Source organism: Chanodichthys erythropterus, chromosome 21 (genome assembly GCF_024489055.1).
Source record: "Chanodichthys erythropterus isolate Z2021 chromosome 21, ASM2448905v1, whole genome shotgun sequence".
Lineage (NCBI taxonomy): Eukaryota > Metazoa > Chordata > Actinopteri > Cypriniformes > Xenocyprididae > Chanodichthys > Chanodichthys erythropterus.
The window spans coordinates 19,878,141-19,905,964 of record NC_090241.1 but is presented as its reverse complement, the minus strand read 5'-3'; the positions used below and the strand labels follow the sequence as shown (position 1 = coordinate 19,905,964).

The following is a 27,824-nucleotide window of genomic DNA, read 5'->3' as shown; positions in this document are numbered from 1 at the left end:
CAGTCACTAGGGTGGTATCCTGTCAAAAGTTACATCTTTGTACCTTATTTACCCCTAAAGAGTGCATATTAGTACCTTAAAGGTTAATATTAGTACCTTTTGAAAGAGTACCACCCCAGTGACAGCGTTATTGCTGTTGTTTTGTTGTTCATCAGCAGGAATATTCATTTAATAATTTGGCTCGTTTTGTTTTCAACAACCAATAAGTATTACTCTCCGTTCCATATATAGTAAATCCACTCTGCAAAATTCCTCAGATTTTCTGCAAAAATAAGCAGAAAGAGTGAAAAAAGAAGTCTGCAGATTCCATCTGGGACTGATTATGGGCAAAAATAATCTTATATAATAAAAAGTTGTTGCTAGGAAAGTGCTCTAATTATGTAAGAACAAACTGTTTGGAAAAGTCTCAGTGTTTTCTCTTTCCACTCCTTACATTTCACCTCTACTGGTACCACAGATCTTGGCGCTTCAATACACAGGCAGCATTACAACTCTTGCCAATTACAGTGTATTTCAGCCAGAGAGGCCACAGAAACCAAATCTATGAAGCACACAGAAACTAGCTGTCGGCTCAATACGCATTGCAGTCCACTCCTTTTCAACATTCTGGGTTCTGCACAAGTATCAACAAGCACTTGGGGCATTACCACAGTAAAAAATTTAGACTTGTCCATCAGTAAATGTCACAGAAAGACACATACAATGACAGTACACCAGGGAATAAAGTTTAAAACACAATGTTTTAAAAGTAACCGTAACTTAAACACCTACTGACCTTGTGTGTGTAAAACTATATCCAATCTACAAAGTCATGACCATGTAACACCCAGTAAACCCCAGTAAATTTCACATGATATGGGCAAGGATACCAGAGAGAGTGTGTAACATGGAGCAAACATCACTCAGAACGAGTTGAACTTGAGGTTTCATTTAAATGAGGCTGGATAGCTGTCCTTTTATACGAAACACGAGGATCTCTATTGGACTAAATGCTTGAGATGGATGAAAACCAGGCTGCACGATGAAATTAAAAATCAGCATCAACACATCATCGTTTAGATATTTGTGTGGTTCTGGTGGCTCTGCCTTAAGCTTCTAAATGACATTTAAAGACCTTAAATACTAAACATTTTGCCCTCTCTTTCTGTAACTGTAGCTGAAAACATCTGTTTGTGACATCAGTGGTGTTGGGGGTGGGGTTTAAAGGGGGTGAGAGATGTACGTCAATACTGACACTGCCCAATACAGCATTATACTCTAATCATGCCACCAGCTCTCAGTGTGATACTACAGTAACATTCATGCATTGCTTAAAAGCTTTTCCTCTTTTGTATCAGATTTAAAAGGATATAAAATATCCAAAAAGGCTTTTTCAGTTTGGCATCACTACATATACTGAACAGATTGTGACAGTTATGGAGTTAATTCCAGTGACAATAACCTTTAGTTTTTCTTTGGGAGCCATTTAGAGGTTTTCAGCACTGCTAAACTCTATGTTGCTGCTAAACATGCTGTATATATGGCCAAAAACAACCAGCCACAGGGATCAAAGCCAATACAGGCATTTACACAATCAATATCAGACTATTACTACAGTATATTTAAGTAGGATAACAAACAATCAAAACAGGAATAGATATACATGCACAAGGAGTTGTTCAACATCAACATTGGCCTTTATTCTGTATTATTAAAAGACCATTTGGATTTTGTATACCACAAGCCAGATAACTATAAATCCGCCAGCTGGACTTCTGGCAGACTCATTAACAAAAATGCTTGATCCCTGGGTAATACAATGCAGAAAAATCCTGCGCTTTTCAGGAGTTTTTTGTTATTTTCCAGATATCATCAAAACATACAGAACAAATACCAAACTAGTTACAATGACCCTTCAAATTCCTCATTTGACCTAGTTTTTACCTCAATTACAATAGTGTTTATTTTAACAGTCAAAGTTTTTTTTGTTGTTTAATGTTGGTGAGTACCGACTCTATACATTTAAAGGTAGGGTAGGCAATTTTTTTTATAAACAATTTTTGTTATACTGGTTGAAACTCTTCACACCCTCATAGCAATCAATAATAGAAGTGGTCTAAATGTTAAAACATATACATATATGTTCATCCAGTCATTGCATTCGGTCTGAATGCAATGATACGATGTCCTACCTGCCTGTCAACATATGTATTTCCATACCTCCGCACACCCTGCTCGCACAGACATCACACGTCATCAGCGCGTTCCATGAGGCTATGCAGAGTTGTAGACAGACCGTCACCGAGCACCACAAACAAACAGCTGCCGCCTTTTACAGTTCCTCCTGAAGCAAAACAACAAGCTTATGCTGCGTTCACGCCATGTCATAACCTTAATTACGAGATGGCAACCCGTGACGTTCACGTCCTCAGAATCGGATTTCAACACTATCAATGCCAAAATTAATCTGCAGCAGTCAGGTGGTATAAGTAAGAGCTCTGTAAGTTGTTTACGTTCATTATTAGTGTAATGTTATGTGCTTTGAGACACAAGGTAATTTAACACAGTCTCTCTGATGCTTTGCAGACTGCTGTGCGTTCATGTGTTTTGAAGGAGGTGTGGCTTTGGAGAGAGCTCTGAATGGATCTTGCTATTGTAACCTCTCCTGTTCGAATCACCCGCTCTAAGTGGGACTCGAACCCCGGTCTGCCAGCATGGGAGTCAGGCGCTCCAACAAGGAGGCACAAGATCGCAGTCTCTAGCATCAGTCGCTTGAGCACCTCTTGGGATCAGGGGAGTGATGTTTACATGCACAGTTCTTAGCAGCCTACATCAGTTACACTCGCCCCCCTAAACCTCATTCCCATCCGGGTCACGGCACCAACGTAAAATCTCCTGTTCAAACCGCCCACTCGAAGCTGGACTCGAACCCAGGTCCGCCGGCAAAAGAGTCGGGTGCTCTAACAAGGAGGCACAATATCGCAGTCTCTAGCGTTAGTCGCTAAAGCACCTCTTGAGATCAGGAGAGTGACGTTTGCATACACAGTTCTTACCAGCCTACATCAGTTACACTAGCCTCTCTGAAATTGCCTACCCTACCTTTAATATTACTGGATGAATCTCCTCAATGTCTTTGGGTTTCATTCACTAAATTGCTAAGTTTTTGTACAGCAAGTATGATTTTTTTTTTTAAATTATAATTCAAGTGCAGATCTATTTTTTTTTTACATTTACAATTACTGAAACTCAAACCACACACAGAAATCACAGATAACCGACATCCTTAGAAACATCCAATGTTAAGACACATGGCAAATGAGTGAAGCTCCAGCACTGATAGTGTGGAGTATTTAATGAGGTCAGTCAAGAGCTCCTCATGGTCATTTCTTTATAGACTATAGTTCTATCTCATTCAGATAACTCTAGTGTTCAGAGTGAGTCTTTGATGAAGGATGACAGAAGTCAGCTCAGCAGGCTTTCTGGCTCTGGATGTATAGGATTATCAGATACTGCTGAGACTGAGAGAAGAATGAGGTTGAAGAAGTGTCATGGGACCCTGATAAATGTCAACCACAGTTAAATCCCCATGCAAGATAGAACAAGGAAACTCCATAACATCTATATATTTTGAGGTTCCCCAACAGTATAAGACAGAAATCTAAAAATGATCTCCTAAATACAACCATTTTCAGCATTGATAATAATAAGAAATGTTGCTTGAGCACCAAATCCGCATATTAGAATGATTTCTGAAGAATCATGTGACACTGAAGATTGAAGTACTGGCTGATAAAAATTCAGCTTTGCCATCATAGGAACAAATTACGTTTTAACAGGAAACTGCAGTACTATTTTCATCAAATAAACGCAGCTTTGGTGAGCCTCAAAGACTATACTTTCAAAAACAAGATTTAAAAAAATAAAATAAAAAAAAATGTATATTCAATGTAATATTTAATATTTTTGTAGTGACAGTTAAAAGGACCTTCTGTAAAGTCAGTTAATATTCTAAAAACTGAACAACATTCTGCAATAATATAACTCTTCACAAAGTGCAGTACATGAAGAGATAAATCACTTACATATGGACTTACATAGGGTGAGGTGTCAAGGCTTTCTGTGTTCACCACCACCGGTGCTGGGCTTGCCTGCAAAAGAAACATTCATTAATACTTGAGCCGATACGAATCAAGACCCACAACTGTGCACATTGCTTCTTGTCCCTAACCTACTGAGAATGAAATAGTGAAATGAACAGTTAACTATTAAAAAGAAAAGAAAAAGACCCAATAAAAAGCATCACTTACTCTTGGCATGCTGATACAGTATTACTCTGGCATTTGCAAGAGATTAACAGCACAGCCTGTATCCATACACAGCATAACATACTGCAGAATATGCAATACAGTGGCATAAACCAGCGCAGACCTAATCCTTCAGCAAACATGTATCACACGCTTCACTTGCACAATTGCTTTTGAGGTACAAGTGCGCATCAGCAATATAACATGGCATTCTCTTTTGTAATCTCTCTAAGTCAAGAGGACCATAGTTGAGTGGGTGGAGTGAAAACATGAGGAAAAAAAAAGACCTGTGACGTGGGTGCTGGAATGGCAGTGGTCTCGGCTGGGACGGGTGGGATAGGGATCACAGGGATTATGGGAGCAGAGGGAGGAATGACATCTGCCTGCTAAACAATGACAGTGGAGGTCAAAGGTCAGACCAGATAACACACAGGACTGCATTTTTTTTTTTTTTTTTTTTAAAGAGAATTTGTATAAAAAAAAAAAATAAAAAAAAAAAAAATTAAACAGACATTGAACAGAATTGAATTGAGAACAGAGAAGGAGAAGATGAGGTAATGGAAACAACACAAATAAAATAATCATATGACAGATTTAGCCTATAAATTAAGACTTGGAAATTTATTTTTATTAGCAAAAGTCTCTGCAAATATTAAATTTACATCATTCACCGCAAAAAAGTTAGATCATAAAGGGTGGGAAAAAGAAATGAAAAATTTAAGAATGAAATGATCTTATAAATAAGTTTTGAAAGTATAATTTACTGAAAAATTAATATTCTAACAACATTTTGTGTTACTTCAATTCTGTACTTTTTTTTTTTTTACAGTGATACACAAAAGGACAATTTGAATGATAGAGACAAATGATTACTTTCATTCTCCCAAAAAAAAAAAAAAAGCGAGTGGCCACTATGAACTGTTGTTAAAATTCACTTGAACCATCATTATTCTCCTTTTGTGTTCCACAGACAAAAAAATAAAATAAAATAAATAACAGCATACTGTTTTGGAATGACATGAGGGTAAATAAATAATGACTTTTCATTTTGTGGTGAAACACTCTATAAAATAATATTTACTGTATTCGTTTGTATTAGCAAAGGAGCTTTAAAAGTGTAAATTGTGATAGAATCCATATCAATGCAAATGTCAGTATTTGTGATGCTATTTTGTGACTCACTTGAAGAACAAACCATTCTTTAGACTTGACCATTAAGTTAACCGTTTAAAAAAATGCTTTTTTCTGTGTGCATTTCAAGGGTTTATGCCTGGTATTAAGATGCATCTTAGCCAATTAGATCACAAGTAGATGAGACAGACACATTCGTTTACACCTTGTGTTAATATCGGTCCCTTTTGTCCACTTTCAAATGTTTCTGTCCTGATTTCTTCAATGGGAGGGTCTATGGGCAGGTACATGTACGTTTTATTTTTAAGATCTTTCGATCTAATGTACGATACACTCTTGCGCAATTTAAATATGAACATGACCGAAGATGACAGAAAAAATATAATCAACTTTAGTTTCTGCTCTGATAGCTGCAAGGCCACGCTGAACGTGGTCAGTGCGAGTTAAAAATCATGAATGGTAAGAGAACATAGTGCTTGGTATGTTTTTCCTCTTCAAATCAAACTTTGGTCTTCAGCCAACAAACTTTAAATCCCGTTTGGCTAGCGCGCTTCCCATAATGTTTACGCATCAGGTCAGAAGGCAAAGAGTAGGTGGTCTTTTGTGGCTGCTCAAACGTATTCGATCACGTTTACACCACGAAAGCAATCCTGTTTAATGTGTTTTCGATTACCTCTGGAAGTGGTCGAAAGTGGACAGGCTCAAAATGTTTTAGACGCTGTTTACACCTGTATTTAGAGTCGTCCACTTGTGATCGGACTGACGTAAATGCTTCTTAAAACCGATGTAAACAGGGCCAAAATTCAACAGAGCTAAAAAATAAAATTCCAGTCCAGCAATCAGCATCCTGTTGTGCAGGGCTGTGAAGGATTAACTCTTCCTTTTGAATATGAAATTAGCTGCCAAGGTGTCAATCAGCGCTCTGTAAGTTTAAGTGAGTCATTTTCATTTCTGCAGGTTGAAAATGAGTGCCAGCTAGAGAAACTTCAGACTACATTGCACTTGAACTAAACAGTCTACATTATAACAACTGCTAAGTAAATCTAAAGTGCACTATGACCAATTGCTATTTGGAAAATAATAGATAAAAGAGAAAAAAAAAAAAAAAAAAATCCAACAATTCCTTTTAGACAGAATTATGCAAATCAATCCAGCTTTACAACCATGCAGAACAGTTTTGATTCCAGAAGTACAGAGCCAAGCATATTAAAATATATTTTAATGCTATGATTTAAGAATTAGTTCCCATGACTTGTTCATTTGTGGCCACGTGCTATCCATTTGTTCCCTTATTTTAGATAAATCATGGCCATACTGTAGTAATTAGTTGCCTCATTGGCCACAATCTAACTAAATCAAAATGAATAAATTAACTACATTATAAGTAATAAGTCGCGGGAACAAATCCTTAATTCGTGCCCGCTAAATCTTGTTTTGTTTTTTATATTTCCCCGTGCAGTCATGTTATGTGTAGGGCTCTGTATGGAAGTATATTTCACCATTCATTTTTTTATAGGCATAAGAGACCGACAGGGAAGAGGAAAAATTGTTGAATAAAGTTGTTTTTATCCAAAAAAAGTATTCTCATCACTTCATAACATTTATGTTGAACCTCTGTAGTCACGCTGACTATTTTAACGATGTCTTTACTACTTCTCTGGACCTTGAATGTGGTAATTTCGTTACCTTCTATGGGAGATGAAAAAAAAAATTGTGTTCCGAAGATGAACAAAGGTCTTTCGGGTTTGCGGGTAAGTAATTAATGACAGAAATTTCATTTTTGGGTGAACTAACCCTTTAATAATCAAAAGATTTATGTTGACAAACAGCTAGCCAGCAAAGTAGCTAGCTAATGTTAGCTAGCATTACATAACCTCTTGCTAATTTACAAAACTCTTTTGTCTCAAAATTTCCATGACATTTTCATTGTCAAAGTGACTTTGATTGACAGATCTCATTTCAGAATTGTGGCTAATCATGAATTCAGAAATGAAATTGAAATACAGTGTAGCTTAACATGATGTGGACTGTGCACTGTTGTGAAAGAGGATCTGACGCAAGCAGATATCTATAGGAGTTCAGCAGATTCCAGCTCTACAGGAGCAAAAGTGAGAGTTGCCATACTGTCAGTGAGGAGACATCCGCTGAAACTGGCCCCTCTACACAGGCCGTCTGTGTCAGCGTTCCCAAACAAAAGCGATCTGATCCACAGCCGCTTGTCCAAGCACCAATCACACAGCCAGAGGAGACGAATATTCAGTTACAACAGTCCAGTTCACCCAGTCAACAACAAACACATCACTGCAACTACTAATTAGAAAGGTTTCCGTTTCACTAACCCTCTCACTCAGGGTTATGGCAGGGACTTGAGAATATGGCATGAACTGTGGTACTATATTTGAGTGACAACAACACACAAGACATCACCAATTCAACCACAACATTTTACATGAGCACATGTTGCCCTGCCTAAATTGACCAGTGTAACTTATATAAGAATCTATTTATACTGCATGCTATTATGGCGGTTGTACAGTAGTCACGGCCTGTGATCTCAGAGTTAAAATTAGAATCAATCATTAGCATTGATCAGAGAGACTGGTTTAGAATTTAGCCTAAAGCTCCTACCAATGTCTCAAATGAATAAAAACCCAAAACATCCTCCACTTTAATACAGCATATTTTTTTTAAATAAATCATGTACTTATAAAAGATATTAATATATCCTGATGTTATTATCCCAATATTCCTTTAACCATTACAGTGTTAAAAGTGTATAAAAGATATCAAACATGTTCACTACTTACAAAATGTGTCATCACGATGACCAAAACATCTCATCTTTTGACACAAATTCTTAAATAAAATTTGCAGGAATAAATTACATTTAAAACAAATTGTAAAAATGTAATTTATTCCTGTGATGGCAAAGCTGAATTTTTACTCCAGTCTTCAGTGTCACACAATCCTACAGAAATCATTCTAATTTGCTGACTTTGTGCTCAAGTAACATTTCTATTTTACTATCAATGTTGAAAACAGCCGAGCTCCTTAATATTTTTGTGGAAGTCAGGGTCCTTTTTGATGAATAGAATTGTTCAAAAGCACAGCATTTGTTTGAAATGTAAATCTTTTGTAACAATATAAATAACATTATATATAGTCACTTTTGATTAATTTAATGTGTCCTTGTAGAATAAAAATATCAATTCCTTCAAAAACATAACTGACCCCAAACTTTTTAATGGTAGTGTATATACATTTTTTGTTCCATGTGTGTCAATTCATTTCAATACATGACATGAACCTGGATCTTTCCATTATATCACTTACACCTCCAATATCATGCTTGCAAGGCAACTATTATCCCAATAAATCTTGAGAAACAACCGTATAATCATCAACACAATATAACAGACATTTCAGATTCAAATCCTCATAGCTCCTCTTCCTCCCACCTTACAGCACCACCTCTCAATAAGTCTCCCACATACCTTATCCAATGAAAACGTGCCCCAAGAATTGGCAAGCCACAAGGCACTGGAAGAAGCTCTGACTTTAGCTGTGCTTTTGGTGGGGCTCTTTTTCACACTATCCCTCAAGTTGGTGAACTTTCCTCTGCTCTTGGTGGAGGCTGGAAGGGTGCAGGAGCTGTACTGTGGAACCCTGTGGGTCTCCAGATGAGTCTGCTGGAAGTTGAGCAGGGCGGGCTGAGGCAGGTGAGGCAGCGGCGGCTGCTGCTGCTGCTGGTGCAAATGGTGGTGGAAATGATGATGGAATTGCGGTTGTTGCACCAACTGTTTCGGCGTTCGGGTCAGCGTACTGTGCACGTGTCCAACCCTCTGTTGCATTCTGGGATGGTTGCAGTTTGCCATCTCCGTTACCCCGGTCCGACAGTCCACGTAAGCGCCGCAGCAGTATTCATGGTTGTTTGTATAGGTGGTCATTGTTTTCCAAGCAGAGGGGCACCACAGCAGACCATCAGGTGGACGCCAGGTGAAATGATGAGGAACGCAGCCTGAAGAGTGATGCGCTTACTTTGCTGGGCAATCGGGAAGGAGAGAGAGGACACACCGTGGTTGTAAATCTGGTCCTTTTCCCCTGGCTCCACTCTTCTGCCAGCCTCTCTCACAGTCTATCTCTCTTTCTGCCTCACTCGCTCTCATCCCCCTGCACTTGCTCACCAATTAATGAGCTCCAATGGGCACTGCACATGACAGCACACAGTCTCTTCTGCAGGCATGAATAATCAATGCTCCATTCTTGATTTCAGCATTGGCGTCCGGACGATCTGCGCGTCACTCTTTGGACAACAGCAGATTTGCACCCTACTTTTGAGATTCACAAGGCTTTTTGTAGTCTGATTCGCTTTTCAAAGCATTAACACGGGTCACAAAGTGAGAGGTCACAGCGGATAAACGCAATCTCTATTAGATGCTCAGCAAGAGGGCGGGCGAACGGCCCGGTGCGGTGTATCAGAGCATATGATAGTCGAGCAGAGCCTCGCTATGACCTTATTTTACTAAACTATTATTCACAACTAATCTGCATTTGTGCCTGCACTGTAAGATCTTTTACACAGTTCTGTGTAATTTAATGTGAGCCATAAAGTACTGAGAGCTGGACGGTGGTCGTTCATTTAAGCCCATAGGGTTTCTATAGAACAACCAAATGAACTTGCTGTATGTTATATGCAACTTATATAAAAGAGTATCGTTTAAAATCACAGTAGAAACCATATCTATATTATTTAAAGACTTTTTATTTAACCAGTTTCTTATAGAATATAAAATAAGATAATCCTTTACTATCATTAGTGCAGTGATCCTACATGTCGTTTTCTCATATTGTCCAATTAAATAAACGGACGCTTCAGGGCCTGAAGAGTGGGGACCGCGATGAGAGACTACTTCTGCATTAGGATTGGACAGTTGTAAATGTACCGTTTCCTGTTGACTGCATCTTTTAATGTACCCTGTCCTGTTTCTTATGGGGCTGTGGGTGAGAAAGGGAGAGGAGGAGGAGGAGGAGGAGGAATAGAGAGAGAAAAAGCAAAGCTTGTGCCTGAGGCTTTTGAAAGTATGCCACCAAAGAATGGACACTAAAAGGAATATATATTAGTAGTATCGCATGAACTAAAAAACAAAAACCAGTGAGTTATGATAATGTTGAAAACTATACATCAAAAGACTGCAATAACTGTATATGTCCAAAATTGTCTTTAAACAGTGATTCACAACCAGTAGTACATGGAATGATTTAAACAAAAAATAGGTTAAAACAATCCTACTAAAAAAATAATAATAATTAATTATTAGAATGAATAATAATCATAACATTTTCAGGTTTCTTTTTAAGGAAAGAAAACAGTAATGTGTTAATTTTGTTTAAAGGTGCCCTAAAACCAGTTTTTACAAAATGTAATATAAGTCTAAGGTGTCCCCTGAATGTGTCTGAAGTTTCAACTGAAAATACCCCATAGATTTTTTTTAAATTAATTTTTTTAACTGCCTATTTTGAAGCATCACTAACTATGCACCGATTCAGCGCACAGCCCCTTTAAATCGTGCACTCTCTGCCCCCTGAGCTCTCGACTATAATACAGTGCATTTACAAAGTTAAAACAGCTAATATAACCCTCAAATGGATCTTTACAAGATGTTCGTCATGCATGCGTTGGGTCATGCGAGTATAGTATTTATTTGGATATCTACATTTGAATCTGAATAAGTTTGAGGTTTTGCTCCGTGGCTAAAGCTAACATTACACACTGTTGGAGAGATTTATAAAGAATGAAGTTGTGCTCATGCATTATACAGACTGAAAGTGTTTAAAAACGAAAATAGCGACGGCTCTTGTCTCCGTGAATACAGTAAGAAACGATGGTAACTTTAACCACATTTAACAGTACATTAGCAACATGCTAACGAAACATTTAGAAAGACAATTTACAAATATCACTAAAAATATCATGATATCATGGATCTTGTCAGTTATTATTGCTTCATCTGCCATTTTTAGCTATTGTTCTTGCTTGCTTACCTAGTCTGATGATTCAGCTGTGCACAGATCCAGACGTTAATACTGGCTGTCCTTGTGTAATGCCTTGAACATGGGCTGGCATATGCAAATATTGGAGGCGTACATATTAATGATCCCAACTGTTACGTAACAGTCGGTGTTATGTTGAAATTCGCCTGTTTTTCGGAGGTCTTTTAAACAAATGAGATTTACATAAGGAGGAAACAATGGTGTTGGAGACTGTATGTCATTTCCATGTACTGAACTCTTGTTATTCAACTATGCCAAGGTAAATTCAATTTTTGATTCTAGGGCACCTTACATTTTGTGTGGATGATGCTGATAGCAGATTATAAAGTATTGCAACTTGGTTAATCTGCTTTTCAATTGCGTTATCAATTGTTGTTGATTGTGATGGTAACACTTTACTTAAAGCCTTTTATTTATTTTTTATTATAAATGTATTCATAGTGTAAGTTATAATGTATTTATCTTTTCATAAATACGTGTAAGCAAATTTAAAATGCATTATAATATTAGCAGATTCCTTGTTAAATCTAAAATGTGTTGATGTGTTTAATATGTGTTTTAATGTGTTATACTGTGTTCAATGAATAGATCAGTTTTACAACTGTGGTTACAATTATTCATGAGATCATACAATGCATTATAAGGTGCATTACAAGACATAAGTAATGCATACCTTCATAATGCATTATATATAAAGGCTTTAAGTAAAGTGTTACCATTGTGTTTTTGGTTTTAACTTTAATGATGTTAATGATAATGCTGAATGATTAATAGGAGGAGCACATTTTTGATGTTGGTGAAGGGGTATTTGAGCCTTAATAAAAAGGGTGTACATAAAAAAAAAAAAAAGTTGGGAAATCCCTTCAAAAACTATTAAAATTTAAAATAAAAAATGATTTAATGTGCTACATATAATCTCTGGATAGTGGCCTTATTGATTTGTTTCACATGAAATACACAGACACACCTCCTGCTGTACAGCAGATGGCTCCATACACACAGACATGTTCAGGTTGGAGGAAAGCAAACAAGGCCACACACTGCACACATCAACCATCCACATCAATGTGAAAATATTCAATCCTCAGTGTGGCGCCATACAGTCTGGCATCAGCATATTATTTGAGGTCCGTTAATACGACAAGACAGTTTAAACCAAGTTAAAGGTAGAAATGTAACAATATTAAAATTTTGACCAAGACAATAATTATTTTCATGTTATGGTATGTTAGACTAAATAATAGTAATAATAATAATAATAATAATAAAAAAAAAAACACTAAAAAACAAATCATTTTAAATGCTACAAGGGAATTTAGGCATCACAACAATGTGCAGTATGAAAAAAATATTTTGAGATTTGCTGAGGATTACATTTAACATATACAAATATACATTTTAAAGATTAATATTAATAATCTAAATGTAAAAATGGGATTTGAGCATGCACAAATACTGTTCAATACTGACTTATACAGACTACGGTACAGATACGATATTGTGTTTCCACTTTTCAGGGAAATTAACCTACAAATGACTTATGTAACTATAATAGATAATAGCACTTTAAAACTGAAACAAAATTCATAAATCAGCTTTAAATTACAGTTTAAAGGTTATTTACGCAACAACAACAACAAAAAAAATCCAAAATTAAAACATATCCTTTATAGAAATTCCTTAACAGAGATTCAAATGTACAACTGGAAACAGTGAGTGCATTGAAAAGGGTACAGAAGCACATGTCTAAATCAGAAGAGATCACAGAAATTGGATGCAAATACAGTGTAGAACATTGAAGCATTGATCTCTAACACACAACAAGCCTGAAGCACATCCTTGAGCTTGAAAACCCAGTTCAACACAAACAGTGTTCATGTTTAGCCAAAGGCTAACATCTTATATTATAAGCTTGCATTTCCCACTGAACAGACTAATCAATAAAGGCCGCTGTTCACAGGGATTGCCAGTGCGTTCTTTCACTGACACACGATCTTGATAGACATCACACTGCCCTGCTTCTGTCTTCTTTGAATCTAATGAACTCATTCACAAACTAGCAGGCACTGAATTCTCACTGAAAACCAAAAGAACAGGGAATTTGACTCCTTTTGCATGTTTCTGACCAAAAATAACATAGTAAACTGATACATTACATTTATTGAGTAGGCCTCCACTATATGACACTCAATAGAAGCCATTGAAATTTACATCTGAGATCAATCTTTTTATAATATGATGTAAAGCCACTACAGAGCTATAAATGCATCCCAACTTAAAGACACAATATTGTCTGCAGTTCAACTGAACATTATCTAAACCACAATTGAAAACTCTATTAATAATTCTAATAGCTTTTCTATTCAGCTACAGTGAAATGCTGTAAAGAGAACAACAACATGAAAAACCACAACACGCAATAAAGGTGGTGTGCGATTTTAACACAATGTTTCCTCTCACACTTTGTGGAGCTAAAAAAAAAACAACAACATTTCTCTTGATCAGCAACATATCTTGATCAGCCTGACAGAAAAACTGGGATGGGACTATCTGTTGAAATCTGTCACCATTTTTGCATTTCCTTATTCAAAGATGAAGTGTGTATATTGAAATTCTATCTTTCATTATACTGAAAGGCAGCATTAACTGTTAATATATTGTCTTCAAAAAGATCAAGATATTATTTTGAGCTTTCTAATCAATTCACAACAATATGACTCAAACTATGGCATGAGTTTATGGTGACTCAATCTGTCTGACCAATGGCAGCCAAGGGAGAGTTCTGGAAATCTACTGTTAAATAAAAAAAATAAAAAAAACATTGTGAGGAATTATATTCTTGAGCAAACAAGACTATAATAACAACAATAACAATAATAATTATAATAATTGTTATTAATGTTATTGTTGTTGTTTATAAATAAACTATTTAAAAACAAACAACAACAACAACAACTATTATTTATATTATTAATTATATTATTATTATTATTATTATTATTTATTATTATTGTGTTTGTTTATATATTACTTAAATATTATATATTGTTAACAATAATAATGTCCGTAACTACTAGGTACATACATCAAAAAATAAGTACAATGTACTTATTGTGTTCATGTTGTATTGCAAAACACTTTTGCTGCTATTGAGGTGGGATACGGGTAAGGTTAGGGACAGGTTTGGTGGTATGGGTAGGTTTAAGGGTGGGTTAAAAGGGAAGGAAAGGGTCAACATTGTAATTATAGATGTAATCACAGAAATTAATTAAGCTGTAAATCACATACAGGTATTTTTCAAAAATATAAACAATATAAAAACGTGTGTACAGAATAAGTGCTTTGTATGAAATGATTAATTTAAATGTTAGTAAATAGTAGGTAAAGACACCTAATATAAGTGGGATTGTATTTTACATCATGACAGCTTTACATAGCTTTGGGAAGCTACATTTTCAAAGCAGCTTCCCCAACACTTTACTCCATGATGTGAGTGGTGGTAGCCCTGCACTCAAGAGCCAGTAACCACAGTCACTATTATACACTTGTACAACACACTTAACACCAATCTGGTCAAGAGGTGCTGCCACTGCAAATGATCTTCAACACACTGTTTAGATTAAAACAGCAGCTTAATGGCAAATTATCAATTAACGAGCACTCAAATCACTTTGCCCTCTGCAAAACCACCTCTAATGCCTCCTCTCGTACAAACTGCAGCCAAAGGATGCGTCAAAACAGGATCTGTATCGTCTTAAAAGGAGAAGTGAAATGTTCATTCCTGTTGCCATGATTCACTGTGGAGAATGTCTCCTACACACACACAACCCACAGATCTCTCTCCTCCACCTCCCCCGGCCAGCACGCACAGGAACGCTGCATCTTTTCAGCCGGAGAAATACTCATCTCCCTGAAGAAGAAGAAATTTTAATCTACTACAACCTTGCTGAAGCCATAAATTACACCAGGAAGGAGGGTCCCTCTTTTGTCTCAGCTGAACTAATAGGGTTAATGGGCAGGGTCACAGAGGGTGATTGGGTGGCTATTACGATGGTGATTGATGAAGCGACGACCGAATCATCTGCTGTTTACACAAGAGCAAGAGTTGCACCTGCACATCGCCCATGATGAAAGAGACGATGTACTACAAACCTCTATGTTCAACAGATATGAAAAAATAAATAAACAAGTGCTGCCACATGATGAAATGTCCTTGCTTGACGATTGCTATGGCAACACCATGGCAACAGCTGAAGCTGCAGTGAGACCTGCGAGGCTATGCATGCTCTCTGGAAGACTGCAGCTCTACGGATCTTAAACTGGTTCTCTCATCTATCAACATCATTAAGTAATTTTGCAAACCATGCTGGGATTCTTTTTCTTATAATTTTGCATTTTGGTCCTTGTATTACATGTTTTTTATTCATGCCATTTCCTACAGTTCATTTCATGAGAATTCAGCTATGATTTTGTGATGCATCACAAAGCACAATCTTAAAATACAGGTTCCAAAAGGAGGTTTTCACAGCAATGCCCATAGAACCATTTCTGGTTCAACAAAGAACAGTGAACAGTTCTTAAAAGAACTATTTTTTTCTTAGTGCAAAGAACATTTCTCCATTATAAATAATTTTGTTTGTAACAGAAAAGGTTTGATGGATGTCAAAGGTTCTACATGAAAACAGATGCCAATAAAGAACCATATTTTTAAGGATGTAATAAAATCAAAACTCACTGTATGTATGGAAATGTATATTGCATGAGGTAGCTATTAATGTTACCATGTTTTTGATGTATCCTAATAGGTGTCTATTAGGGTGGAGACATAAAAAACATGGTAACGTTAATAGTTTCCAAAAGTGGTTACACAAATGCTAATAAAACTACATCAATTCATTTAGTTCCTAATTTGACTTGTGCCACACACACACACACACACATTAAGGTGCAGTGGCTTAGCTGTGCTTGAGATCTTGGTGGGTGGATGATTGAAGCCTGGCGTATCATTGCGATGCCTTTACCAGAAATAGATCAACAGAAGCAGGTAGAACATGGAAAACTTATACAGATGTGCCGCATAGATACATATATACTGTACATACGCATGTCACATAAATGAGTCCAAACTGTAAATATGTAATTTAAAATATCATTTAGAGCTAGAAATAAATAGGTTTTACACAAACTTGGAGGTCACGCAACATGAATGCTGCTAACATTAAAGTAAAAGGAGAAAACATTTTTATTTTTTTTTTAATTTTCATTATAATTATAATATACTGTATATCAGCATAACAAATAAAAAAGCATACAAAAAGTGCACATTTAATTAAATAAATTGGTTTAAAAAAAAAAGCAAAAGTGGACTCAGACTTTGTAACTGCATTGGACATATACACATACACAGCAAAAAGGTCAAAGAACCAGTGACATTACTATATAGCACTTTCTTTTTCATTGGTTGCTTCAAAACCTATTCTTATTTTAATGAAATCATAATTAGGCAGCCCATAAGTGGAAGCACTGCTACAAAACGCACTGCTCTAATGGAAATGGCATCATCTTTAGATGCCATGCTCTTTCAGTCTCTCTAGGCTTTTGTGGAAAAACTGATCAAATACTTTGCATTTTTCCAGTTAAATAATTTCTCTCCTTCAGTAGAAGATGAATTTCATGCTCATAAATTATGTTTGATTCAAAGCACAGATCTGCATGTTTTTCGTTTTCTCATTAGGCGGATCCATGACTTCAAATGGTCCATAAATCAAACAGCAAACGGCTTCACATTACCTTTGAGTCAAGGTGAAGCCAAAATTTTATATGGTATGTGTCATCTGATACATTCAGCTGTGACATTTAAATATAGTTAACAGTGATTGGAAATGCCATATCAAGCAAATAGCAAGTTTTTTGCACCAAGGTGGATTAATACTTTTAAGTTTCCAGATAAACATAACAATGCGGCACTTCTAACATGACCATCTTTGCAATACAATGTAAGGTAAAGCAAATAAAATCGATTACATTATGCTATCAGCACTGGATCACTGTAGACTTTTAGCTAAAAGTGTAAATAATACACACACAAAAAAAATTTTATTCTGCCATTATTTATTCTCCCTCCAAATCTGTGCAACTATTTTGTTCACAGAGCACAAATGTGGATTTCTGAACAATATCCTGGCAATTCTAAGTCAGATATAAGCACAAACCTGATTCCAAAAAAGTTGGGACACTGTACAAATTGTGAATAAAAACAGAATGCAATGATGTGGAATTTTCAAATTTCAATATTTTATTCAGAATACAACATAGAAGACATATCAAATGTTTAAACTGAGAAAATGTATAATTTTAAGGGAAAAATAAGTTTATTTTAAAACAGTCTGCAGATGTCTGGAGACTGAGGAGACAAGTTGCTCAAGTTTAGGAATAGGAATGTTGTCCCATTCTTGTCTAATACAGGCTTCTAGTTGCTTAACTGTCTTAGGTCTTCGTTGTAGCATCTTCCTCTTTATGATGCGCCAAATGTTTTCTATGGGTGAAAGATCTGGACTGCAGGCTGGCCATTTCAGTACCCGGATCCTCCTCCTACGCAGCCATGATGTTGTAATTGATGCAGTATGTGGTCTGGCATTGTCATGTTGGAAAATGCAAGGTCTTCCCTAAAAGAGACGACGTCTGGATGGGAGCATATGTTGTTCTAGAACTTGGATATACCTTTCAGCATTGATGGTGCCTTTCCAGATGTGTAAGCTTCCCATGCACCACGCACTCATGCAACCCCATACCATCAGAGATGCAGGCTTCTGAACTGAGCGCTGATAACAGCTTGGGTTGTCCTTGTCCTCTTTAGTCCGGATGACATGGCGTCCCAGTTTTCCAAAAAGAACTTCAAAGTTTGATTTGTCTGACCACAGAACAGTTTTCCACTTTGCCACAGTCCATTTTAAATGAGCCTTGGCCCAGAGAAAACGCCTGCGCTTCTGGATTATGTTTAGATATGGCTTCTTTTTTGACCTATAGTGTTTTAGCCAGCAACGGCGAATGGCACGGTGGATTGTGTTCACCGACAATGTTTTCTGGAAGTATTCCTGAGCCCATATTGTGATTTCCATTACAGTAGCATTCCTGTATGTGATGCAGTGCCGTCTAAGGGCCCGAAGATCACGGGCATCCAGAATGGTTTTCCGGCCTTGACCCTTACGCACAGAGATTGTTCCAGATTCTCTGAAACTTTGGATGATATTATGCACTGTAGATGATGATAACTTCAAGCTCTTTGCAATTTTTCTCTGAGAAACTCCTTTCTGATATTGCTCCACTAGTTTTCGTCACAGCATTGGGGGAATTGGTAATCCTCTGCCCATCTTGACTTCTGAGAGACACTGCCACTCTGAGAGGCTTTTTATACCCAATCATGTTGCCAATTGACCTAATAAGTTGCAAATTGGTCCTCCAGCTCGGGCTGGGGGATATATCGCATGTGATTGTCACGCGCATTTTGTCAGTAAAGCCGGTTCCCTGATTACCTCTAAATCGCCATCACCTGCTTTCAAATGGAGCGGCATTTAATAGACAGAGCTGTAGATCACTGACAAGCCACGCAATATCGCATTCATTATCGAAGGCGATTCATCTGCGATATGAACGCGATATTGCGTGGCTTGTCAGTGAACTACGGCTCTGATTGCGATTTAGAGGTAATCAGGGAATCGGCTTTACTGACAAAATGCGCGTGACAATCACATGCGATATAAGGAACAGCTGGAGGTAGGGCTGGGGATATATGTACATTTAACTTTTCCGGCCTCTTATTGCTACCTGTCCCAACTTTTTTGGAATGTGTAGCTCTCATGAAATCCAAAATGAGCCAATATTTGGCATGACATTTCAAAATGTCTCACTTTCAACATTTGATACGTTATCTAAATTCTATTGTGAATAAAATATAAGTTTATGAGATTCGTAAATTATTGCATTCTTTTTTATTCACAATTTGTACAGTGTCCCAACTTTTTTGGAATCGGGTTTGTAAATGAAAGTCAAAGAGGAGTGGGACAGTCAAGCTCAAAATTGCAGAATAAAGAAAAATACACTAAAAGTATCATAAAATTGGTCCTGTGACTCATGCACTCATTACAACTCAACTCATTGACTCAATGATCTGGTCAAAGCAGTTAAGAGCTCACTGGAGGGGAAGATCATCAATCAATAATGACTTTCATTTTGTTCTGTCTATCAGACAATGCCATCATACGGCTCCAGAAAACTTGAAAGTTGGAATTATGGCACAGTTTTTTGAAGTTCGAAAGATCCAGTCCCCATTCACTGGGCTACTGTAACATTACTCAAAATTACCTAATGTGATTAAACAACGAAGCTGCAGTAGCAAAAGGATCCTAAAAAGTTTTCAGTGTTCATAATGCCTGTCCAACTCAGCAATGGTCTAGTGAGTTGCATTGGGTTGCATCACAAATCCATGGTCTCCCCTATGCACTTTGCTCTTATATCACTTCATATTCAATGTTTGTAGTGTACAAGACTCAGTATGGCAATAATTATATGCACTTATATTCAAATAATAATATGCATAATATGACCCAAATCAACTCTCAACTGATCCACATCTACCTATAGGAATACGATGCCTATCACAGCATCCCTATATAAGGTCTATTCAGTATTATCAGCAGCTTTATTGCATTGCTCAGGAGCTAATTTACTCCATCCCCAGATCCTCCTCTCATCCACAGTCAGGACTTGGCCTTCTGGTATTCCTCTTTGAATCTTTTATCTTGATTTATATTGTTACATTAAATTAGTTTCATTAAGAACATTAATGATATCTGCAATACATTTATGTTGGTTCTGTTCCGTTTACCCTAAGGGGGTTATTCGCAGTGCTGACTGGATATTATTAGGCTGCATGGATGGGCAGGGAGTTCTTGTCCAGAGCAGAACCATACTGCCAATCCAAACTGTATGCTAATTGTCAAATCATCTGACAATAGTGGTCTTGACAGAATTAAAACTAGAGAACTACATTCATCAAGTATCCATTTGTAAGCTGTTCAGAAAGTGTGTACTGTTCATGGAAGGCTTCTAACTGTCACCCAACACACAAAATACAAATTATGACCTGAAAGTTTTAAGCATTCCCAGACTCTATTTTACAGAATATTTCCAGACTCTACTTCCACTGTATATCACAAAAAAATGAACAAACTGTGTAATGTTGATATCATTAGGAAGAATTGCTGGTTTGGCACTTTTGAAAACATTCATGAAAAAAAGATGCAGTTATCAACAGTCAATAGCAGGAATAAAAGAACTGACTGTAAAGCCCTTTGTTGCAGCTCCTAATTGTCTTGCTTTCATTCCAGGGCATGACCCCTTATGACACAATGAGTGACCGTGTTCCTGGGATCAGAACCTGCCTGCCAGACAGACAACCTTTTTTTTTGTCTGCTCCCTCAGGTCACTTATGGCCAGAAAGAAGGAGAAGAACTGCTTTGACTTAACCGCTTCACATGATTAGATTCAAGGGGACTATCATTCACCAAGTGAGTGCTTTCCTCTACCTATGGGAAGCAGATACTTCAACTGTCCAGTATGATTATGTATTGTAACTCTCAATTAAATGGGCTTTCACTTAATAGCTCAGCCAATTCATTGAATACATAAGTAGCTTTTTACCTGCACTTTCTCACAAGCAAAGTGAGTATCAGGGCAAGCCATTTCTGCTCATAACAATGTTAATAACGTGATGTTCTTACACTAAAGTTATTGTCATTGCAAACATGAAAGGACAAACTATGCAAATAAAAGGATTAAGACATATTGAAAGATGTAGATGTGTCATTCCAGACAAGAAAACTCCAACAAAACCAAATCATTTCTACCGAAAGGATAACATACTGGCATTGCTTATTACTAGCAAAAGTCATACCATAAGGTAGATGTACCAAAGCTATGTTTCCAATCAACATCCCATGCTACAATATGTTATTGCCTTTGCAAACAGTGAAAGGACAAACTAAGCAAATAAATGGCACATTTAATTCTGAAAGGATTAATTGGTGTTGAAAGACGTAGCTGTTTCACTCCAGTCAGAAACCCCAACAAAACCAAACCCGGAATGGCTAAAATATGCATTCTCAAGAGCTCAGCTAGTTTACAGTGATGTTTCCTCACACTTGGCTCAAATACACGTGCATCTCATGCAGCAGGTGTGCTGTGGTGAAGAGTTACCTGGCTCGCTCCTGCAGTGATGCAGTCGCTGAAGGCACCGCGTCGCGTGAAGAAGGCCAGCAGCTGCTGCCAGCGAGAGGAAGACGAAGGCAGTTCTTCACTGGAGCTCCGTTTGGCCCACTGCCTCTGTTTGGACCCTGGGGCAGCATGACCGGATGCGGTGTTGGCCCGACCGCCTCGCGGGTACAGCGTGTTGTTTCCGAAGATGTAGTTCATCACAGCCCTTGGGGCCAGGACAGATCCACTACAGCTGTCAAGCGCCGAGGCAGTTCGGAAAGTGGAAGCGTGGCAGAAGAGGGAGGGTGCACCTGGATAAGGTTACAGCATCCTCTCACGGATCTGACGACGGAACAATGCAAGTGTGAAGTCGGAGCCGACAGCCCAATATCCATCCGTAGTCCAACTCACAACCTTCGTGTCCTCACCAGCTGGGAGATCAAGTGTATAGCAGTCTCATGCTGGAAGGTGGAGTGGGCAGCAAGAAGGGAGGAGGTGATCGTGCTGCCCACGAGTGGTGCACGCTACTCTGGGCTGTGACTCCAGCTCCAGACGAGCTGAGACCTGAGAAAGGATCAATGAAGGACTGAGGAGCTCTCTGTGCATGGGGGAGAACCTAAGAGCCTGAAGAAGCAGGAAATGGGTTCAATTAACTGGCAAGCGTTGCAGTCAAAAGCCCACAGTTCTCCAGGGATTCTTAATTTAAATGGACTGGGGCTACAAGATCGTCCACGAGCAGGTATCAATCACATCACTTTCTTAAAAGCAAAAGAAAGCCTTCCACTGCGCATTAAATATAGATGCTGGCATTCAGGGTGGTACCCTGATGAAAAAGAAACGATTGGTGTTGTTGTAGTCCTTTTTTTCTTAGGCATGGCCACACTCGGAAGACTCCAGTTCTTCGGCTGATCATTAGAGCCGGCCGAGCCACAAAAACTATTTCAGCAAAGCTATTGATTTTTCCCTCCTCCTTGCACTTTAGACTAAAAGCTTCATTGTCGGAAAAGATACGATTACCTAATGATTATAAAACTTTGTGCTAGCAGACATACTCACGGCTCCGACCGGGAGAGAAAGGCATAGATCCAGTGAGATCCAGAGGTAAAGGTAAATCCAGAAAGCGTGCGTGCAGTACGCGTTCAGAAGAAGATGACGATTCCATGCTGTCTGGATGCTCCTTCTGACACAGATCAGCTTTCACACGCTGCAGTCTCTTTCCACACACATGTGATTCAGTGAGGGGGAGACAAAAGGCTGTGCCTTCACAGGCAGAAAAAAGAGAAAGCGATTGCAAAAATAACCTCGTCTTTGTTAATAAGACCGGAATTCCTGCAGATATCCACCACGGCAACGCTCCGCAGTCAAACCTATTGACGGCAGCTCTGTGCCAGTAAAAACTATCCAAGGTGTGCCACAGGTGTCAAATGAGGTAACAGACATTGTCACAGCTTGTGCCTCTATTCCCCCAGGACCAAAACCATGGCAACAGCTTCCACATCAAATAAAGCAAACAACCCCAGAGAGCCTGAGCCCTGCCTTCTCCTTCACCTAAATAGCTTATATTCACAGGGCTTTAATAGAAATTAAAGAACCACATGTGATGGGCCTTTTACAGCACAGCATCTGATCGGAGATACTGGCAATCGTCTTCAGTGATACCAGCAATTTTCAAATTAACACAAGGGGAGGAAGGGGAAAAAAAACAAACAAACAAACAAAACTGTGACGTCCTTTTGTGCTTAAGGGAAATAATGGCCCTAAAGCCACTTTAAAAAATACTGCAGTTGCATACAGTATTTGCATTTACTAAATAAACAATAAAAGGGATGCAAATTAAATCAATTAAACAATGATTAAATGAGTTTCTTTAAAAAAAAATATATTTCATTATATATGCATATTTACATGCATATTTATATATACATATACACATTTCATTTTATAGTTTATTTGAAAGTCTACACAACCCAACAATGACGCTCACTGCCTTGAGACAATGCCCCAAGACATGCTTTCTTGCATTCTCATTTAAATTTGACCTTCTAAATGGTGGAGTGTATCAATAATTCATCAGCAATTAAATAAAAACACTGTGCATTTATTTTTCATGAGTGTTGCTATGGACCCCTCACCATGGCATACCGACTTCATGGACACCTGTAAAATCCAGACCCCCCCCAAGACCACGCCAGCTCAAGACTCTAAGGTTTAAACTCGTATAGTGTTAAATGACTTGACAAGACACTGAGATTCATTGTGCTGTATAAATGTAACAATGACTCTAGATCCAGATCTAGTTCTCTGATCCGATTTAGGTGTCCTATATCAACAGCTGGACTTGACAACTACATGATCGCTGGACTTGACAACTACATGATAGCATGAAAGTTTAAAAACTATCCAAACCTTACTGTAAGATTAAGACATGTACCTAATGCAAAAAATAAAATGCATATGTAATCGTAGCTATGAGGATAACAAAATAGATACGCTTAATGTTTGAGTGGGAGGGGGAAAAAAAACTTCCTTGTTGACATTAAAGGGTTAGTTCACCCAAAAATGAAATTTCTGTCATTAATTACTCACCCTCATGTCGTTCCATACCGTAAGACCTTCGTTCATCTTCAGAACACAAATTAAGATATTTTTTGATGAAATTAGAAAGGTATATGACTTGTCCATAGATCATAATATAACAACCACTTTCAATGTCCAGAAAGGTACTAAAGACATTGTTAAAAAAAAGTTCAACCTTAATTTTATGAAGCGACGAGAATACTTTGTGCTTCTCTGTCATTATCCTTACGCAGTTGCCGGAGAAAGCACAGTGAAGGCTTCCATGTTTACGGCCGAATGCTGGCTCAGTATTGGCCAAAGCTGCACACGTGAGCAGCACGACGCATGCGTGTGATGCTGACGCAGGAGCCGGCCAATGATGAGTCAGCGTTCTGACGTACAACCTTGAAGTGCTGGACATAAACAGCGTATGAGAATGACACAGAAGAGAAGATATTGTGGAATAAAATCATTATTCTTGTTTTGTTTTTGCGCACAAAAAGTATTCTCGTCGCTTCATAAGCACTCACGTCGACTGTTTTAACGATGTCTTTAGTATCTTTCTGGACCTTGAAAGTGTTGATTATATTGCCGTCTATGGACGAGTCATAGACCTTTCGGACTTCATCAAAAATATCTTAATTTGTGTTCCAAAGATGAACAAAGGTCTTAAGGGTGTGGAACAACATGAGGTTGAGTAATTTTTGGGTGGACTAACCCTTTAACGTGCACATCCAATCAAAGACTATTTTAGTATTTCAGAGAAAATTCATCCAATAAACTTTGTAGAAGTAGACAAATTCCAAGATTCCAACATGGATACTCTCTCATTCTTGAAAGTAAATAACAAAACTGCAACAACTAAAACCAAGACTACATTAAATTCAATTGAATAAAAACTGGAATTTGTGCTGACCGGAATTTTGTGTGTTGAATTATTGGCTTTCGGGAGCAGAAATTCGACAGATATTTCCATATTCGGAAATATCTATATGTCAAGTTTCTATGTTCACATATTGCTGGGATTATGCAGTTAATGGTGATATTAATAAAATTGCTAACATTCAAATTAAATGTAATAAGATTAAACACTGAAGATTTATTATTATCTAAGGACTTTTTCTCTTTTACTTTTTGTATGTTCAACTATTTTGCTACTGGATTGAGTCGCCACTTAATGTCTAATGTAAAATCTGTGTACTGAAGCAAAACTGCTCAAGGCTTTATTGCACTGCTGATGAAGCAAAGTGCTGTAGAATGGCAAATCATATTTTACAGATAAGACAAGCTCTTTATCACATTGATAGACACAAGATTGATACTGCACTTCTGTGACTGTCAGAGCAGAACGTCAATGTACCAGCAAACACAAAATGTGCAGTTCAGCCTATGACATGTAAGAGGCGTGATCATTTAATTACTGTACAGCTCATTTATTTCCCTATAGAGCAAAAGACTACAAAGCAAGCAGTAATATGGGTTCTGCAGACTGTATTATGCCACATAAGAAAACAGAAAAGCAGAGAAAGAATAGGGGGAAAAAGAAAACCATTGCAAATGCTGATGTCAATCACCATTTTGTTGCCATTTTCTTCTTCCTTTGTTCATGTGTAATTTAGATTACTACTGTTTTTATAATAGCAGTAAAATGTAGGTGGTGCTTGTCTATGCAAAACTCATTGAAATATTAGGGCGTTCTGGGATGTTGTCAGTTGCTAAGATGCTCATTGTTGCTAGGTTGCTTGAAGGTTTGAGTCAACAGATCTCACAGCCAAATCTATATCATAATCAGGTCCCTAGAAAATCTATTGTTTTTGTTTTGTTTTTATTCACCAGCCAAAATTAATTAAACTGCTTAGAATATTAATGAATACACATTAATATTAATTCGTTCTGTTGCCATTTTTCAAATGCAACTTTGTTATCAGCACAACTATGGTAAAAAGCTTTAAAAAAATAAATAAATAAATAAAAATCAGTATTTCTTAGTATTTGATATGCAAAACCTGATGATCACCTTTTTGTCATAACATTTCTTTGTACTAAATGTTTAAAAATACATCTTGATTGCAAGATTTTAAATGATGACTTTTGGACCCCATTGTCTAAATTTATAAATTAAATTTTAATATAAATTATATTAAATTAAATGTAATAAAAATTCCACTTCATATACAGAAACGTGTAGCTCTTTAATCTTAACAACACTGTGGTTTGATAAATAAAATTACCAATCTATTTTAAAACATTTTGGACAGGATTTCTTACACTGCTTTTGTTTTTTTAGTTGTTTTTTTGTTTTTTTCCACAAACTAGAACCCGTTTTCTACTACTATTATACACTAAAACTCAAAAGCGTGCTCTCACATACAGACATTCATTTGAAAGGTGTCTCTCCATTCTAATAAGCAGCCGTCTCTTTTGTTTACCACCTCACAGCCTCTGAGCTGTTCCTCCTTTTCCCCAACCACCAGTATTACGGGCAATCAATCGATAGCACAATACAAGGACAAAAGCCTTCAGAGCGTCCCTTGCCTCTTCCTCAAGCTCTCAGTCTCAAGGCCAAATTAATTTCAGCAGTAAACACGTAAAGAGATGAGCAGTTATTTAAGAGATGGCTTGTTGAGCACTTGGGGTGACAATAAAAATGGCTTGTGGTGCTACTCTACATGTGAATGTGCATATCTTCTGTCTGCAGACACCGCATTAAAGGTACATTAAAGGTATAAAAATGCAGAACCACCGAGAGACTTTTAAAATGCAGCACATCTAATGATAAGAAAAACACATGGGGATGAGCTCATGTAATGAGCTTTAGTTATTCATCTATTTATACTGTTTCTAACATACATATATATTATTATTATTTTTATTGAATAATTTATTCAAAAATGAAAATGCCCTCTTCATTTACTCAACTACATACATATTTTATTTCTTCTGTGAAAGATATCTTCCAAATAATACCAATAACTAAAAAAAAAAAAAAAAAACATTAAAAGTATCATAAAGGTGGTTAATGCAATCAAATAACTCTTCTGATATATTCCAAGTCTTCTGAAGCCATTCAATAGATTTATGTGAGGAAAGACAGGCACACAAGTCATATGGACTACTTTAAAGAATATTTTCATGGTGCTTTTTAGACACTTTGAAGCTTGACGTTATATATAATCATCTATTTTTGTTGTATGGATAACAGCTGCACTGTCACTCTGCCTATCATCTCCTTTTGCATTCCATGGAAACAAGAAAACAAATCAGGTTAAAAAAGCATAACTGTAAATTATGACAGAATATTCAGTTTGGGTAAACTGTCACTTTAAGGTTTTTAAAACAGTTTATAATGCTAAGAGTAAAAAATTAATCTATCACAGCATAAATAAATAAATAAATAAATAATATATATTTTGTTCGCGAGTTTCATGAGCGGGCACCTTTTTTTCAGGGAACGCAAAAGTTTTGTGAGAATACAAAAGGATTGAAATATAATTTTTCCTCAAGTCTAATTTTTTTTGTACCTTCACCGTGTCTCTTTTTGTCTTTTGTTTT

At 37.2% G+C, this 27,824-nt stretch overlaps 1 protein-coding gene across 19 annotated transcripts in view; it reads right to left on the bottom strand.

Annotated features, from left to right (window-relative positions):
- dlg1a (discs large MAGUK scaffold protein 1a) overlaps positions 1–27,824 on the bottom strand; it is a 141,054-nt gene that overhangs the window by 44,860 nt on the left and 68,370 nt on the right. For 5 of the 19 annotated variants that reach the window (XM_067372571.1, XM_067372573.1, XM_067372578.1 and 2 more), the window contains 2 exons: positions 4,571–4,669; positions 4,074–4,127 (listed from right to left, as the gene is read on the bottom strand). The exons of 3 other annotated variants lie outside the window; for them this stretch is intronic. In XM_067372571.1, coding sequence (XP_067228672.1) covers positions 4,074–4,127; positions 4,571–4,669 — 153 coding nt within the window. Of the gene's footprint in view, positions 1–2,199; positions 2,316–4,061; positions 4,128–4,570; positions 4,670–27,824 lie in introns of those variants that run through there. 11 more of the 19 variants (XM_067372569.1, XM_067372570.1, XM_067372572.1 and 8 more) reach the window with 5 other exon arrangements.